This window comes from Ochotona princeps, chromosome 2 (assembly GCF_030435755.1).
Source record: "Ochotona princeps isolate mOchPri1 chromosome 2, mOchPri1.hap1, whole genome shotgun sequence".
Classification (NCBI taxonomy): domain Eukaryota; kingdom Metazoa; phylum Chordata; class Mammalia; order Lagomorpha; family Ochotonidae; genus Ochotona; species Ochotona princeps.
In genome coordinates, this window is record NC_080833.1 from 112,978,816 (window position 1) to 112,996,017 (window position 17,202).

The 17,202-nt window shown below is 42.5% G+C and overlaps 1 protein-coding gene and 1 pseudogene across 1 annotated transcript; one reads left to right on the forward strand and one right to left on the reverse strand.

Annotated features, from left to right (window-relative positions):
* On the reverse strand, positions 1-962 carry LOC101516435 (olfactory receptor 10J3). The gene has a single exon (XM_004589268.2). The coding sequence runs from the start codon at positions 940-942 to the stop codon at positions 1-3; it is 942 nt and encodes a 313-aa protein (XP_004589325.2). The 5' UTR covers positions 943-962.
* Positions 963-1,002: 40 nt separating this feature from the next.
* The window catches only part of LOC105941517 (olfactory receptor 10J1-like), a 30,256-nt pseudogene continuing 14,056 nt past the window's right edge, over positions 1,003-17,202 (forward strand).

The following is a 17,202-nucleotide window of genomic DNA, read 5'->3' on the forward strand; positions in this document are numbered from 1 at the left end:
TCATTCTGAAGAGAGTGGCTTTCTCCCCATGGCTCTGCAGAGAGCATCTTTGACCTCCTTGTTCCTCAGGCTGTACACGAGAGGGTTCAGCAAGGGAGTGATGACAGTGTAGGTCACAGAGATGAGTCTGTCCTGCCCCAGGGAGCTCTGGGATTTAGGCTTGAGGTAGATGATGGAGGCACAGCCATAGTGAATGATGACCACAGTGAGGTGAGAGGCACAGGTGGCAAAGGCCTTCTTCCGACCTTCAGCTGAAGCAATCTTAAGAATGGTGGAGATGATGAGGACGTAGGAAATGAAGACCACAACCACTGGCAGTATAAGCACACAGACACTGACCACCAAGTTGATGACCTCATTCACAGTAGTATCTGTACAGGCTAACTTCAGCAAGGGTCTTACATCACAGAAGAAATGGGCGATAACAAAGTCATCACAGAAGGGCAGAGCAAATACAGATGTTACCTGGACAATGGCCATGCCCAGGCCAATTCCCAGTGAACCACAGACCAACTGGACACAGGTCCTCTTATCCATGATGACTGAATAACGTAAGGGATTGCAGATGGCTACATAGCGGTCATACCCCATGGCTGTGAGCAGGAAGCAGTTGTTGATGCCAAAGGTGAGATAGAAGAACAGCTGAGAGGCACAACTTTGGATAGCAATAGTCTGATGAGGACTTAAGAGCCCAGAAAGCATCCTGGGAATGATTGCTACAGTGTAGCACGTCTCTGAGACAGAAAGCATGCTAAGGAAGAAGTACATGGGAGTATGGAGGTGACGGTCCAGGCGAATAATGGTCACAATTATCACATTGCCAGAGAGAGTCAGTAAGTATAAAGTTAGAAAGACAACAAAGAAGATAAGCCTGTGTTGCCACCCAAAGCTGGAAAATCCTTCAAAGAGGAAGTCGGTCACAGTCGAATTTGACTTCAGCATTGATGTTGGAGTAGGTCTGAAAAAGCTGGGAAAGGGAAAGAAATGTGTGATGCATTAACCATGGAGCAGAATATGATGGATCAAGGGTTGAGTCAAGTTTGTCTCCAGCCTCTAGCATTGTCTAGCCCTGAAAACTCATTAGAATCCAACTGTTGTTGAGATGCTCAGCCGTCACCTATGGCCTCTATATTCTACCATACTCCAAAAACTAATGCTCTAGGACCCTGGGATTCAGAACAGAGATAGAAATGAGCTGTAAAACAGAAACAAATAAATAGAATTGTAGAAACAACCCTTGCTTTCAGTTTGTTTCTCATTAGATTTTACTTATGTATGTATTAAGTGGAAGAAAGACACACACACACACACACACACACGAAGAGAGAAGTAAAACTTTTTAGACTCTGATTCACTCCCCCAAATACAACAGCTGGGATTTGCCCACTTTGAAGCCAGTATCCAAGATTTCAATCTGGGCTTCCTGGGTGGCAGACTCCTTCACTGCTATGCGGTGTGGCTTAGCAGTTAGCTGGAGCTGGAAAAACATAGGGACTCAAAGCCAGGTTCTCTGATGTGGTGTGCGGGGATCCCTAATAGTGTCCTAATCATTGCACCAAATCTCTGTCCCTCAGCTTCTTTCTTTACTTGCATTGTTTTATGTTTTATTTTTTATGATGCTTACATAGTTGAGAAGGATGCATGCCCATGTGGACTACTGATTAGATTGGGAAGGGCTGAAGAGTAGCAGAAAGTGGATGAGACCATTATTTCCAATTTTCCTTTTCTTCGTTCTGTATCTGGGGAAGAGGAGAAAGAGAGAAGTTGCACCTAGCAACCTAACTGCATCAGTACCTGGGGATGGGGTACAGCCACCTGATGTCATCCCAGGGCACCCAATGTAGAGCATGTACCCATGGTACTGCTCAGGTGGTTTTGGTAGCTTTGAAATGCTATTGATTTCATTGGTCCAAGACTGACATAGTCTGCCTTAGAATTTCCATTCACCCAGATATTTGCTGTGAATGCTTGGCTGGGAGAGCTATCCAATTTGCTCTGTCCTCCATGGTATTAGACATCCTCTGAAGACCTCAATGGACTAGTTGTCATATTCCTTATGTTCATGTGGGCATGCCGTCCACTGCACCATCTTCAGCAACTGAGGATACCCAGTTCTGGCACAAGCACTCTATTGTCAGACCACACATCGCGCAATTCTCCCTGTAGTTGAAGTTCTGATCTAGCAGGTTAGTTGGAGCAGTCTCCAAAGAAACCTCATCTAAAGGGAACCCCAGAGCTGACTCTAGTGTGTGCTAGCCAGTACAGGGTTCAACTCAGTCTGTCACTCACATTAGCCTACAAACACAGGCAGTTGCAATTGCTGGGTCAGTTTTGGCTCTAGCCCCATCTCTTAATAAACCAACGGATGCTGTGGAACAGCCTAATCCTGTCCACCATATACTTTGCCCTCATGCACACCAGCAAGAACTGTAGGATGGTTGGAGTGACCTCCAATAACTCCTCCCATTAGGCCCACCCTCAGCCTTGGTTCCTGCACATGATAATACATGCAGCAGACTGTTGCAGTCTGTCCTGCATTCCATTTTGCTTTTGCACACACCAACTGACCCCACTATCCAGCCTACACTCATGCTGGCAGGTGCTACTGCCTGTCCATCCAGGTCCACCCCCAGTCCTGGTTCTCATACTCACTGGTGGGAGCTGCAGCCCATCAGAGGGGTGCCCACAGTTTCCCAATTATGACCATTCCCAGCTCTGGATCTTGCCCTTTCCAGGTGGTTCTGCAGCCTAGCTTGACAGTACTTGCCCTCAGCCCAGCATTTGCCAGCTGATGCTGCAGAAAAGCCCAATAAACCCGCACTTACTCTGACTCATGCATGCACCAGTGGATACAGTCACTTAGCTAGCCTGGTTCTCCCCCTAACCCAGCTCATGTAAAGAACAATAGCTATTATATCCTTGTCCAGTTTGGTCTGCCATTGGTCCCAGTTCTCAAGCTCACCATTGGGAGCAGCGGCCCAACATGGGAGCCCCCACTGTTCCCACTACTAGGCTCTTCTTCTTCCCACCCCTGCACCAGGTCTTATTTCTGCTGGTGGGTGCCACAGCCCAGTCTGGCATGGCCCACTTCACCTAAGCATTTGCCTGTGGGTGCTGTAGGCTGGCCCTGCCCCAGTTCCAGTTCTTGCTGGTGGATGCTGCAGTCTACCACAGCCCATTCAGACCTACTAGGTGTGTTGTGTTTCAGCCTGACCAGTCCTGTACCCCATCCTGATTCTCAGATCTGCCAGTGGGTGTTATAAAGTGGCCCACAGACTGCCCTAAGACCTGACTCACATGTATGCCAGCGGGTACTGTAACCTGGCTTGGTCTGGGCTGCTTTCTGTCTTTATTCTTGTGCTCACCTGCAGGGATTGCATCCTGACAGAAGAGTTCCCCAAGCTGCTCTATCAGGTTACCTCCAAGTTGCAGATCTCATGCACACTTGTGAATCCTTGGGCCAACCTACCTAGGCCCACCTCCTGTCCTGGCTGTTATACAGCTGCCTTGTCTGAGCAATTCACACCCATTCTAACTCTTATTGTTTGGCGATACAATCCAGCCACACACTAGTCCACTCCCAGACCTAGTTCTCAAATGGTTCAGTGGGAGCTGAGACCTAGCTCAGCCTTTCCTACACCCACTCCTGACTCTTGTGAGCACCAGCTGGTGTTGGATTCTAGCCCAGTCTGGCACACCATAAACCTGGAAAGATGGCGCTTAGGCCCCTCAGCTTCTAACTATTCCCCAGAAATAGGATTGCCTGGGTTCTATAGTCATTTTATGCTTAATTGTTTGAGTAGCTGCATATTTTCTCCATAGTGGCTTTAACGTTTTACTTCCCCACAAAGAGCATATGATTTCTAAATTCTCCATATACTTGATGATTTTGTTACAAAGATAACAATTATTTTTATGATATCTATCCTAATTATTCCACAGTGATATCAGATATCAGATTGTGATTTTGACTTGAAACTCGCTAATCGTTATAGAGTATCTATTCATATATATGAATTGAGATCAGCTTTTGAAAGAGACATTCGTAAGTCCATGGTCAATCCACCATTATTCACAATAGTTAAGGTATGAAAATAACAGAAATATCCACAGAAAGAGAGGTGACAGAAATGTGGAATACGCATAGGATAGTAATGTTACATTCTAAAAAGGAGAAAAATCTGGCTCTTTTCAACAATACAGGGTAGCCTATGGGGCATAATATCAGCAGCTGAAATAAGCCAGTTACAGAAGGTCAAATAATCCTTGATTTGACATACATGAGGTCATTAGAAATACAGTCAAATTCATAGAAGAAGAGTATAGCATAGTATGATCCTTACCAGAAGCCAGGAAGATGGAAATGAGGCAACACTGTTAAATAATTAAAGAATTTCAGTTATGAACAATGAATTAGTTTTGGAGGTCTATTACACACATGTGGCTGTCATACAATTCTGTATTATGCACTTAAAAAGGTTTTTTTAGAGGGCTTATCTTTTGTAGATATCTGGCTACAAAACAAAATGAAAACAAAAAATAAAGGCATAAAAGGAAACTGTTGAAGATTATAGATACATCCATTTACTTTTTGGTGGGACTGATTTCATGGGTATAGGCAAACATCCAAACTCTCCAATTATATGCCTTAAACATGCATTGTTTTTGGTATATCAGATACACTTCAATATTATTTAGAGAAAGAAAGAAGCAACCATCCTGCCAATAAGGACAGGGTTTTGGTTAAGCAATACTCAGATGGTCACAATCTAAAGAATTTCTTTTCCCTTCCTCTACCACTTAATTAGTTAAATAAAAATCACTAACTTGCTAAGCACACTACTCTAGCATCATTGTATGTTCAACTTTAGCAGAATAATCAATAACAGAAGACAGCATGAAGTGGGGAAATTAACATTGGCTTAGAAAGAGCAGGATTACTAATCTAGGACATAGAAAATGTAGGCGAGAAAAGAAATGAGAGGCTTAAAATTAGGGAAGATGCAATAAAAAAAATTCACAAATCAGAGAATGATTTTGACTCTGTAGTTCTATTGCTTTCCTTTTCCTTCATGTGAATGAAATTAAAAGAAGTCTGTCCTTGACCATGTGCTACACATACAGTTTACATTCTTTCTTGAAGAAAGGAAACTTATTCATCCTCTTGTTTCCTGACTTTTTATTATCGTCTGTGCATTTTACTTGGTTTAAACAAAATATTTTCTTACTTTTTCAAATATAACTTTGTTCAATATCTGATGTGTTAAGCTATCACAAATTGTAAGAAACGTTAGGATTTAAAAAGACAGCCATCACAATCTTTGCTGTCATGTATAGACTCATGAGCACCAATCACATGAGACTCATTAAGGACTCTTAGAGTGGTTTACATCCCTCTTCTCTACCTTAGCCTGTCATTCTACCTTTCCAAAATGTTAAAACAGCATTCTTTGCTTGAGAGACCATCTTCCAGCCTCTTCACTTGGGCTTTCACTGCCTGTGAGATGCTTGAGTACAAGCAGTGATAAACATTTCTCATACCATCAAATAGATGAGCAAAACCTACAGGGTAGGATGCCTTTTGGGTCTTCTAGAAATTTGTACTCATGCCACCACTTTGAAAATCCAACTACCTACAATTTTAGATTATGGATTTTTACCAACAACCACAAATGTTTCCCAGATTTCTGTCAGCTTAACTATTAAAATTACCTAAAAACTCATCAGTTAATTAACTTGACATCACTTTGTAGAATTACAATATTTTACCAAGTTGTCTAGAAGTTCCTTATCAAAGAGTCACTAAGGTCATATAAAAACATATACACTTGAGTAGGGATTCCCCTTGTCAGGAAATCCGTAGGCACCACATAGAAGACCATACCTAAATAGAACTACTTGGAAGGGAAGAAAATAATGCCTACCTCAGTTGTCCAGTGCCTAGATAATTCAATGAAAAGTCAAAGTAATTTTCTCTAAATTCCCACAGTCCTACTCTCTGGGAGGAAAAAATCTTGTTTTTGGATTACAAAGCAGTAACTCTTGCTTGAGGGCTCTTAATAAGTTACCACATTGTCTTCCAAATCCTGAATCTCCTTGCCCAAAACAGCCCTTACTAATCCCAAGTGATCAATGGCAGAAAACACAATCCAAACAGCAGAGTGCCTGGAGATCTCATTACTGAGACAGCTCAACCCCTAATCCAGAGAATAACACTTTGGAGAATAGTGCTATATCAATTATCAGAGAAACTCTCAGGGGTAAATAGTTCATATTCCTTGTAGGGTAGCCCATGATCCTACTAAGATTCATGCTTTATATTCCCTTTTCTCTGGTTCAAAGGGGAAGGAAGCTAGAGGCCCTACAGAATGACTCTTTTTATTTGTGAGGAAGGTAGCAGCAATTGTCAAGTAAGCATGTGACCTGCCACCCCGGTATACAAGAGAGCTGAACTGCAGTTCCTCTGACACTTCAAGCCAACCAAAATCTTTGCATCGAATCATTCATTCTGATCTTCAATTCTGTGTGTACATACTTACTCTAAAATTGATCTTTCCAATCTGTACTGTGTTCAAAACATATTCAAAATTCATTTTGGAGCTCTTCTCTTAGTTTAACTCAAAACTTCAGCCTTACATGGTCATCTTCCATACCTTAAATCCATCTTATTACCCATAGCTCTTAAAATGTTAATTAGTGTCTGTAGGTTTAAAGATTAGTTAAAACCATGTTGTTGGGCTGTGATAGCTCAACTGACTGATGCTCTGCCTGCAAGCAAGCACTGACATCCCATATGGGTGCCAATTCATGTCCCAGCTGTTCCACTTCACATCCAGCTTCCTGCATGTGGCTGAAAAAGCAGTGAACGATGACCCAAAGTCTGGAGACCATGAACATGCATGAAGTCTCAGAGGAAGCTTCTGGTTCCTGGCTTCAGATTGGTTCAGCTCCAGTCACTGCAGACATTTGAAGACTGAGCCAGCTGATAGAAGACCTTTCTTTTAGTCTCTCTCTTTCCTTCTCTTTCTCTCTCTCTCTGTAAATCTAGCTTTCCAATAAGCATAAATAAATCTTTTTTTTAAAAAAAACTATTGTGATACGTAATTTACTATTTCATCTTTTTTTTGTCCTAATCCTATATTAAACTCAGTTGGGAATACCTGTATGAGGATATATTCTTTCTCATTTATCTTTTGTTCTCAGTGTATCTAAAGCTACTGTTTCATTTAAATACTTGGCAAAACTAAATTTTTATTATTATATTTTTAGAACAAAATTAAAAATGTATTTACATTAAGTGATTTAATTCTGGAACAAGTCTATAGGATATAGCATTATTAAATACATATATATTTTCAGAAGGTAAAGTGTTCAAATAAATGTTATATATTTTCCTTAGCACACTAAGCTAATGAGACTGAAACCAGAACTTAAGTATAAGAAATGCATTATCATAAGTTTTTTAATGCTGATTAGACCAAATTAAAATTGTGTGCCATGGTCATACCTTAAGGGGTAGCCATCCAAAAAGTCACTTTGGCAATGATGAGTAAAGAAATAGACTGGTGATTCGATTTACTCGGGTTTTAGCTCTGTATTTGCCATCTACTTGGTGAATCCTTAGATTGACAACAATCTGTCCTTTATTTATCCTTCTGCGAGTGATGATGTCATACTGAGGAAGCAACGATGATGACTATGATAATAATGTTGAAAATATACCAACTGCTGCCTCTTACTTGGTGCCCTTCACATTATTTAATGCAATTACATCAGGACCTGAAATAGATGTACGTGACAAGACTATTGTACTCAGTTTACAAATGAAGACCTTGAGACCTTGAAATACGTAACTGCTTCCCAGCATTTTGGTTCCCTGCAGTTCTTCATATCCCTATAAAATTGAAGGGTATAATTAGTTCTCCTGCATTTCTAGAATGATTCTGTAATAACTGTATGGTATGAGTTTGCTACCAAGGTAGTAAATAACTGAGGAGCTAAGATTCTATAAATGATATCCGGAAATATGAACTTAATACTCATTTCTTTATAGATTTTTTGGCAACTGGAATTTTTGTTCATTTAATCTTTTAAAATGTTTGTTTTCTTGAAAGGGAGAGAGGTAGATAGATGGAGAGAGAGAGTGAGAGAGAGAGAGAGAATTTTCCATCTGCTGATTTACACCCCAAATGGCTGCAAATGGTTTCTGAAGACAGAAGCCTGGAGCTTCTCCTGGGTCTTGCATATGGGTTTCACGGGATCCCAGGACTTGCCAAACCTCTGCTTCTTTTTTGAGCACTGTAGCAGGTAGCTACATCAGAATTGCAAGAGCCAAGGCTTAAAGCAGCATCAGTGTGGGATGTCCATATGTAACAAATGGCGGCTTTATCCTCTATGCCACAACGTCAATTTCAGTTCCTATAATCTTTGGTGAAAAGAACTGTCAGCTTCAGTAGAACATATGGCAGTAGCCATGAACTTCAGAGCTACGCTTTGCATGAGAGAGTAAGGAGGGACTAAATTAACCCTCCCCAAAACTGCTATTGGCTTCGAATTAGCTTAACTACCCATGGAAATTAAAGCTCTTTTGCCTATTCTCACTGGCTGCCAGGAAACAAAACAAAGACTCAACAGAAAGACTGTGTAATCTACAGTCTTAAGTGTCCTTACATTTTTAAAATATAGAATTGGAGTAAGCAAGTATGACCTTCCAGTCCATGAGTACAATAGCTGATTTTGTACATACTTCAAGGCTTAAACACTTTTTATATTTTCAAATGCTTGAAGAAAACATAGTCTTGAAAATTTTAGTCAGAATCCTTAGGCAAGAAAAAAATAAATCAAAGGGATACACATTGGAAAGAAGAAAGTCAAATGATTCCTGTTTACATAATCTTTTATGTAATGGAATCAAAGTCACAAATAAGGGACTATTAGAACTCATGAGAGGTCAGCAAAGTTGCATCATGTAAAGTCAGCATACATTTGCCTTTGGTTTTGGTAGATGCTATTCCTTGTACTTAAAGATGCTCTCTTGACAGAGAAGAGGAATAGTACCCACCTAAACCAAAGGCAAATGTGAAGAACATTCCAGTAAAGTAACACAATAATAAAGAAGCCCATTAACTGATGTGTGGATAAATGAAATGTGGTATACATACACATACACTATGGAATACTACGCCATCACGCAAAGGAAGGTAATGCTGTCCTTTTGCCATTCTGACAGAGGTGAAGTGGTATCACATTGCGGTTTTAACTTGCATTTCCCTGATGGTTAATTATGTTGAGCATTTTTCTGCATATGTTTGTTGACCACTTGCATGTTTTCTTTTGAAGACCATTTATTGAAATCCTGTGCCAATTTCTTACCTGGATTGGTTGTTTTTGTTATTGTTGAGATTTTAAGTTGCTGATATATTTGGGGTATTAATCCTTTGTTAGGTAGTTGAAAATGTATTTGCCTGTGCTGTTTGATACCTCTTCATATGTCTGATTATTTTGCTGTGCAAAAGCTGCTGAGTTTGATAGTTTCATTTGTTTAGTTTTCCTTCTGTTGTCTGTGCTTTGGAGATCTTATCTAAGAAATCATCCCCTATATCAATGTCCTTGAAGGTTTCCCCTGCATTTTTCTAATAATTTCTTGATCTTAAATTTAGGTATTTGATTCATCTTGAGTTCATTTTTGTACACGGAACCTAATCTGTTTATTCTACACCTCTACATCCAGTTTTATCAGCACCATTTGTGGAAGAGGTTACCTTTTTAAATTTTATTTTTTAAGGATTTATTTGCCTTACTTGAAAGAATTACTGATGGGGTATATACAGAGAAAGAGCTCTTCCATATGCTGATTTACTCCCCAAACGGCTGCCATGGCCAGGGCTGAGCCAATGTGATGCTGGGAGCCAGGAGCTTCTTTGAAATCTCCCATGTGGATGCAGGGTACCAAGGCCTTGGACCCTCCTCCTCTGCTTTCCTGGGCCATTAACAGGGAACTGGATCAGAAGTGAAGCAGTCAAGGATATGCACCAGCACCACAGATGAAGAATTAGCCTAATGCACTGCAGTGCCACGCCCAGAAGAGGTTATCTTTATTCACTCTATGGTCTGAATGGTTTTGTCAAAAAGTGGTTGGCTGTATGTATGTGGATTAATCTTGGGCTCTGTTCTGCTCCATTGATCTATGTACTATACCGGCATAAAAACTTTTATAACTGTAGTGTATTTGAAGTCAGGTATTACAATGCCTTCAGCTTGTTTTTTTTCTTGTTCAGAATCACCTTGGCTATTTAGGCTCTTTTATGATTCAATATGAATTTTGGGATTGCTTTTTCTAATTCTGAAAAGATGACATTTGTATTTCCATAGGAATTACACTGAATCTATAGATTCCTTTAGGTTCCATGACTTTTAATGATATTTATTCTTCTAATCATGAGCAAGAACTATCTTCCCATTTTTTAGTGTCCTGAATAATTTCTTTAATCAATTTTGGGTAACTTTCACTTTATAGATCTTTCATTTCTTTGACTAAATTTATCCCTAAATGTTTGAATTTTTTTGTGGATATTGTTCCTGAGATCCTTTCCTTGATTTCTCTTTCTTTGAGTTTGTCATTAGTATACAAACAAGCGACTGCTTTTTGAAACTTTACTGGCTTGGTTTATCAATTCTATCAGGTTTCTGGTGGAGTGTTTATGTTTTCCATGTACAACATCATGTCACCTGCAAGCATGGATAATTTGACTTCCTGTTTTCTACTTTTGATGCCCTTTATTTCTTTCCTCTCCCTAATTCATTTTATTAAGACTTTCAGTGCTACATTGAATAAAAGTGGTGAAAGTGGACATCTTTGTCTTGTTTCAGATCTGAAATAATACTGGCTATTGGCTTGTGACAAATGGCCTTTTTAATAATGGGGAATATTCCTTCTATTCCTAACTTGTGGAGAGTTTTTTTTTTTAAATCATGATACGGTATTGAATCTCATCAAATGCTTTCTCTGCAAATATTGACATGACCCTGCGGTTTTGTTCTTCATCCAATTGATGTAACTTATGATATTTATTGATTTGCAAATGTTGAACTACTCTTTATGCAATAAATCTCACTTCATTGTGATACATGAATTTTTATGTGGTTTTGGATTCAATTTGTTAGTATCTTGTTATCTATGTCTATTAGGGAAATAGGTGTATAATTTTCTTTTGTATTGTGTTTTTGGTTTTGGTATCAAAGCAATGCTGGCCTTATAAAAGGGTTTTGGCAGAGTTCCTCTGTATTCCATTCAATATTATGGAATACTTCTCAAAGTTTTGGAGTCATCTCCTCTTTGACTGCTTTGTAAAATTCAGTAAAAAAGCCATCATGTCCTGGACTTCTCCTTGATGAAAGACTTTCGATTACTGCTTTACTCTTATTATTTGTTATGAATCTGTAAATGTAGTGTATAGTTTTTTATGTGATGCAGGAATATATTCATTTCCTTCAGGTTTTACATTTTTTAGTATATGTTTCTTCATAGCAGTTTCTTACGATCCTTTGTATTTCAATGATGTCAGTTGTAATATCACTTATTTCACCTCTAATTTTATTTATTTGGATTTTTCTTTTTTTCTTTGGTATATGATAATGTTAGAATAGCTATGCCTGGAATCAAGATGTTAGAATAAGATAAGGACACTTTTAAACAGATGGAGAATCATTAGCTAGGGTGAAGCAGAGAGGGCACATTCCAGGAGACTGGAGAGGACGTCAGAGGGGCACCTGAAGCATAAGGGACCTGGGAACGCAGCAGAGACAACAGTGTTGTGTTACAGTGACCAGACACCCCAGTGGCAGTCAGCAAGTGGTCTGTGCTCCACCAGAGGCCTGGGCTACACCAGTGGCCAGATGGGAGGGGAAGTTCATCAGGAACTCAGGGGGGTGAATCCAGATAAAGAACTGCTAATCCTGTTTATTTGTATGATTCAAGCAGGAGCAGAGATAGAGCAGCAGACCCCGATGGTAGTGAACCTCACAGACCAGACCCTCACCAGAGCCACATCGAGTCCATTTTGTATAGACAGGATTGTGCATGCATTAAACTGGGAACAAACTAATTTCTGGTTCACTCCATTGCACTGAGATGGCATTCTACAGGTTCCACCCAAAACAGGTCTGGGCAGCTCCCAGACCTAACTGCCAGCAAAATCAGAACTCCACCAGTGGCACATCAGGAGCCATTCTGTACAGTGTGGTAAAGGCTGTGAGTCTGGAAGGGCAACAGTGAGCTGTGCGTGTGCACTTCCAGCTCAGTGCATTGCACTGGTCCCACAGGGAAAATGATTCAGACTTTTGCATTTTACTACTCAAAATAAGTTTCGGTGGATCTCAAACCTAATGGCCAGCAGGTTTCAACAAGAATAGCACCACCAGCAACCTAGTCATTTAGGACAACTGGTGTCTCCCTAATCCTGGGTACTGCTCAAACTGGAAGTGGAAAGGTGGTACAGACAATAGTACAGCCACATCACAGGATCAAATGAGGTGGAGAGTGGTGAGCCAAGAGAGGGGGCTACAGAGACTGTGGTGGAAGCCTAACACAAGAATCCAGAACTGAAACTCATTGGAAGGAGTGGCACAAGTGACTGCAAACAGAGAACTGGGTATCAAATGCACTCAGCAAAATCACTTGTAGACCTGTGTTTGACAAAACAGCTTAGAAATCTGTTCTAAGGAAAAGAATCTGCTAACCAGAAGAACAATGTCTAAGAGCAAAGGAAGAGACAGGGGCACACTAAATATTACTGAAGATGCCCCTGCAGAGGAGCAAAAGCCTTACCAGCCTCAGAGTTAACTGAAGACTACCTCGAGGAAATGGAGGATAAACTATATCTCATGGATTTTTATGCTTTTTGTTTTTATTTTCACTTCTTCAAAACAGTTTTTCCTCATATTAAATTCTTCACTCATAAATCATACAGTAGCATCATTTTCTTCAGGAGGTTTTTGATTTTCTTTTTCATTTCTTCAATGACACATTAGTCATTCAGCAACATATTACGTAACGTTATGGTGTTGTGGAGGTCCAGTGGGGCCTGAGTCACCTGGGCCAGGCTCTAGAGCACACCTGAGTAGTGGGTGTCAGTTCCATATGCCCCAGGAATGGGCATCTGGCAGGGCTTTCCTCCCACCTGGCCTAGCTCTTTCACCCACCTACACAGTGAATGCCGTGTCCATGAGCCCCATGGGTTGGGGGTCCAATGAGGCCTGGGTCATCTGGCCCGTGTCCCTGGGCCCATCTGCAAAGACTGGTCCTCTTCACTGGAAAAGATGGAGCAGTGGACAGCTGGCCCAGATCTACATGGAAGATATGACAGCCCATTGAGACCTGCAGAGGACATCTAGTACCTTGTCAGAAGAAGCAAAGCAGAACAAATGAACAATTATCCCAGAGAAATGATGACAACAAATATCTGGGTGAACCGAGACTCTAAGGTCGATTATGTCAGCCAATAGACATTGAAAGGGTTCCCTCATCCTTGGATCAGTGAGATTGGCAACATTTCACAACTATCAAAACCACTGGGCAGAACCCTTGGAGTGTGTGGCACATGGGAATCCTGGGTTGACATCGGGTGGCTATTCCCCATCCCCAGGTTTGGGGAGGTTGGGAGACTGGGTTTGTCTTCTCTCCTTGTCCTCCCTGCCCCCAGAAACAGGAAGAAGAAATAGAAAATTTGGAAACAGTGATCACACCCACTTTTCTCTAACCCTTGATCCTTCCCACCCTAATCAACTTTATAAACTCTTATAAATAATAATAATAATAATAATAAAGGATAGCTTTGTTGTTTTGCTTCATTGTTTTTGTGTGTATGTATTTTAAGATCTTGAATTTATCATTGAACGCTCTTCTGTCCTGTAGGGTTTCTGCCAGAAAATCTAATGTTAATCTAATTTCTTTATATGCAATTCTGCTCTTTTCTGTCTTTAGGATTCTGTTGAGTCACACTGCACTGGCCCGAATGTCAGAAATCCTCTTTTTAAAATTTTATTTTCTTTTTAATATTGTTTACTTAGTCAAGAGGGATTTATGCTGATGCATGTCTCTGATTAGGATAGAGAGAGTTAGGTATGGAGGAAAGAGGGTGGGACAAATGCTTCAGTTTTTTCCACCTCCTGTGTCTGCAGAGGAGGAGTGGCAGGGGGCACTAATTGCTGACAACCTACATCAGCATCCAGGAAAGGGGGGGGCAGTCATTTGATGACACCTTAGAGACTCTAATGTAGAGAAGAGTGCTCCAACAGTGTTAGTTGAGTGATTTTGATAGTTCTGAGAAGTTGCCAGTTTCATCACTCCAGGGCTGGGAAAATCTTTGCAAGGCTTATTGATCGACGAAGTCCACCTTAGTATATACATAGACCCAGGGACATGCTGCAAAGCTTGGCCAGGAGAATTGTCGAATCTCTTCTGCTTTCCATCCTCTGAGAAGGCAGCTGATGTTCCCTGCTGATCTGAATAAGCTGGTTGTCACAGCCACTGTGTGCATCTGGACATGCTGTCCACTGCACGGGAATTAGTAGCTGAAGAGGCCCAGTCCAGATACAAATACTCTAAGGTCTGATCATACATCCTGTGATTTTTTTCCTGTGGTGTGAGTCTAAGTCTTGTGGTCTAGTTGGGGAGTCTCCCAAGAAACCTTGCCTGGTGTGACCTCAGTCTTGGTTCTTGTGTGTACCAACCATTACAGGGTCAGGTTTTGCCTGTCATATGCACCAACCAATACACATTCTAGTGGATACAGCTGCCTGGTCAGTTCCATCCCAGCCCTTTATCTCATATGCTGTAGCCCAATGCAGACAGCCTGCCACAGACCCAATCTGTAGTGCTGCAGGTGTTGTGGCCTATCAGGGCAGCTCCCAATAAGCCCTACCAGGCCCACTCCAGTATCCTTAGCCTGGCCCAACCCTTATCCCATCAGCTCTTCTGCATACCCATGCATGCTGTAGCTTAGCTCAGCCTACCTCATCCTTACACCCAACCGTTATGCATGATAGGTGCTGCCTCCTTGTCCAGTGTGGCCTGCCTTCAGTCCCAGCTCTCACACTCATTTGTGGAAACAGCAACCTAGCAGAGGAGTTCTGGAGCTCCCCCTACTAGGTCCACTCTCAGTCCTAGGTCTTGTGCATGCATCAGGTGCTATGGCTCAGTCTGGGATGGCTTGCTCCCAGTCTCAGCATTCAGCAGCAGGTGCTGCAGCCTCTCTCAACCCAGCATGCAGAGGTCCAGTTCTTACCAGTGAATGCATCTGCCTAGTCCAACCTGGCCCATTCCCAGCCTCAGTCCTTATGTAAACTGGTAGGTGTTATAGTCTAATTCAACCTGGTCTATATCCCATCCTGGCTCTCACTTATGCCTATGTGCTGAGGAATGACCCTGCCCAGTCTGCCCCCAGATCCAGCTGACAACTTTGCAAACGGGTGCTGCAGCCCATCCTGTTCTCTCCTGTTCCCAGCACTGGCTCTCATGCTCACCAGCAGGAGCTGCAGCAGAGCAGAGAAATTGCCTAAGTTCCCCTGCCAGTCCCCTGCTCCCAGAAATGGATCTCACGTGTGCTGGCAGATGCTGCTGCCCAAACTGACATAGCCAGCTCCCACACAGCATTCACTGATGGGTTCTGTGGCCTAGCCTGACTGGTTTACACCATTTTGGCTCTCACCAGTGGGTGCTACAGATTAGTAGCATTCAGCTACAGCCTGGCCCAACCTCAGACCCAGCTCTCATGTGATCCAGCATGTACCATTGCCTAGCCTGGCTTTACCACATCCATTCTGACTTGTGAGCGGTAGCAGGTGCTGGAGCCTACCCCAGTCTGATCCACCTTAAGATCCAGTCCACACAAACTCTGATAGGTGCTTCTGACTTGCTCAGCTTGTTCTGCCCATAGCCCCAGCTCTTGCACTCACCAGTAGAAGCAGCTGCCCAGCAGGATAGTCCTCTGAGTTCCCCAGGTCTTGTATGTGCTGCCAGATGCTTTAATCCAGCCTGGAACCTCAGCTTTCACTGGCACTAATTGCAGCCTGGCCCTGCCTGGCATGGCCCACAAACTGTCCTGCCTCTCGTGCATGCCAGCATGTGCTGCAGCCTGGCCCAGCCAGGCTTGTCCCCAGACCTGGCCCATACAAATGCTGAGAAATACTGTAACCTTGCCTGGCCTAGCCTGCCACCAGCTCTGGTTCCTGTGTTCCCAAGTGGGAGCTCTGGTACAGCAGGGTAGTCTCCAAGTTTCTTTACCTAGCTTGTTCCCAGCTGTGGGTCCTAATTGTGCCAATGGATACAGTGACCTTGTTTGGCATAGGCTACTCTCAGTCCTAACTCTTGCATGTGCCAATGGATGCTGCAGTCTGGCCACCACCTGGCCTCCTCCTAGCCCCAGCTCCTGCAAGTATCAGGTAGGTTCCTGCAGGTAAATTCTGTGATTCATTCTGGCTTGACCCATCATCACCCCTCTACTCTCTGTGTAAACCAGTAGGTGCTATAAGTCCATATAAGGGCGTTCAAAAGTCCTCTACAGAATCTTCCCATAGATCCAGTTCCCTTGCATTACAGTGGGTGGGCCACCCCCTTCTCTGACATTCACAGGTGGCTACCGTGGCCTAGCCCAGCCAGTCATGCCCCATGTCCCAGCTTGTCCTGTACCTGAGGGCAGTGGATGATGCTGTTTAGCCCAGCCCAGGTCTCCCATGTGGATAGGTGCCTTGGCCTGACCCAGACATGCCCTCTGGTTTCCCTTTTCTAAACCACTCCCTCTCAGCTCCAGCACTTAACCCACCTGTGAGTGCAATGGCCTTGTCCGTGGAAGCACCCAGAAGTCATTCCTTCCCTGTCAAACATGCCTTCAGCCACTCCAATACATCCCCAGACTGCCTTCCCAGGACAATTTACAGCCCTTCCCAGTCTCCCACCCTGACCCTGCTGGGGGCCATTGTGCATGTCCATATCCTGATCTGGTCCAGGATTCTCTGCCTTCCCCACATATCTTAAAAAAAAAAAAAGGGAATAAGCAACGGCGCTGGCACACTGGTATAGTTAACACAAATTTGGCATCACCCATGCCCAGAGTGCCCATCAGCTATTGGTTGTTTTTCTCCCAGCAGTGTAATACTTGCCTAGGCATAAAGCAACCTAGGCAGTTACCCACAACTGGAACCAAG

Coding starts and splice junctions, on each gene's coding strand:
- LOC101516435 (XM_004589268.2), bottom strand. CDS start 942: ATGCTGAAGTCAAATTCGACTGTGACCGACTTCCTCTTTGAAGGATTT.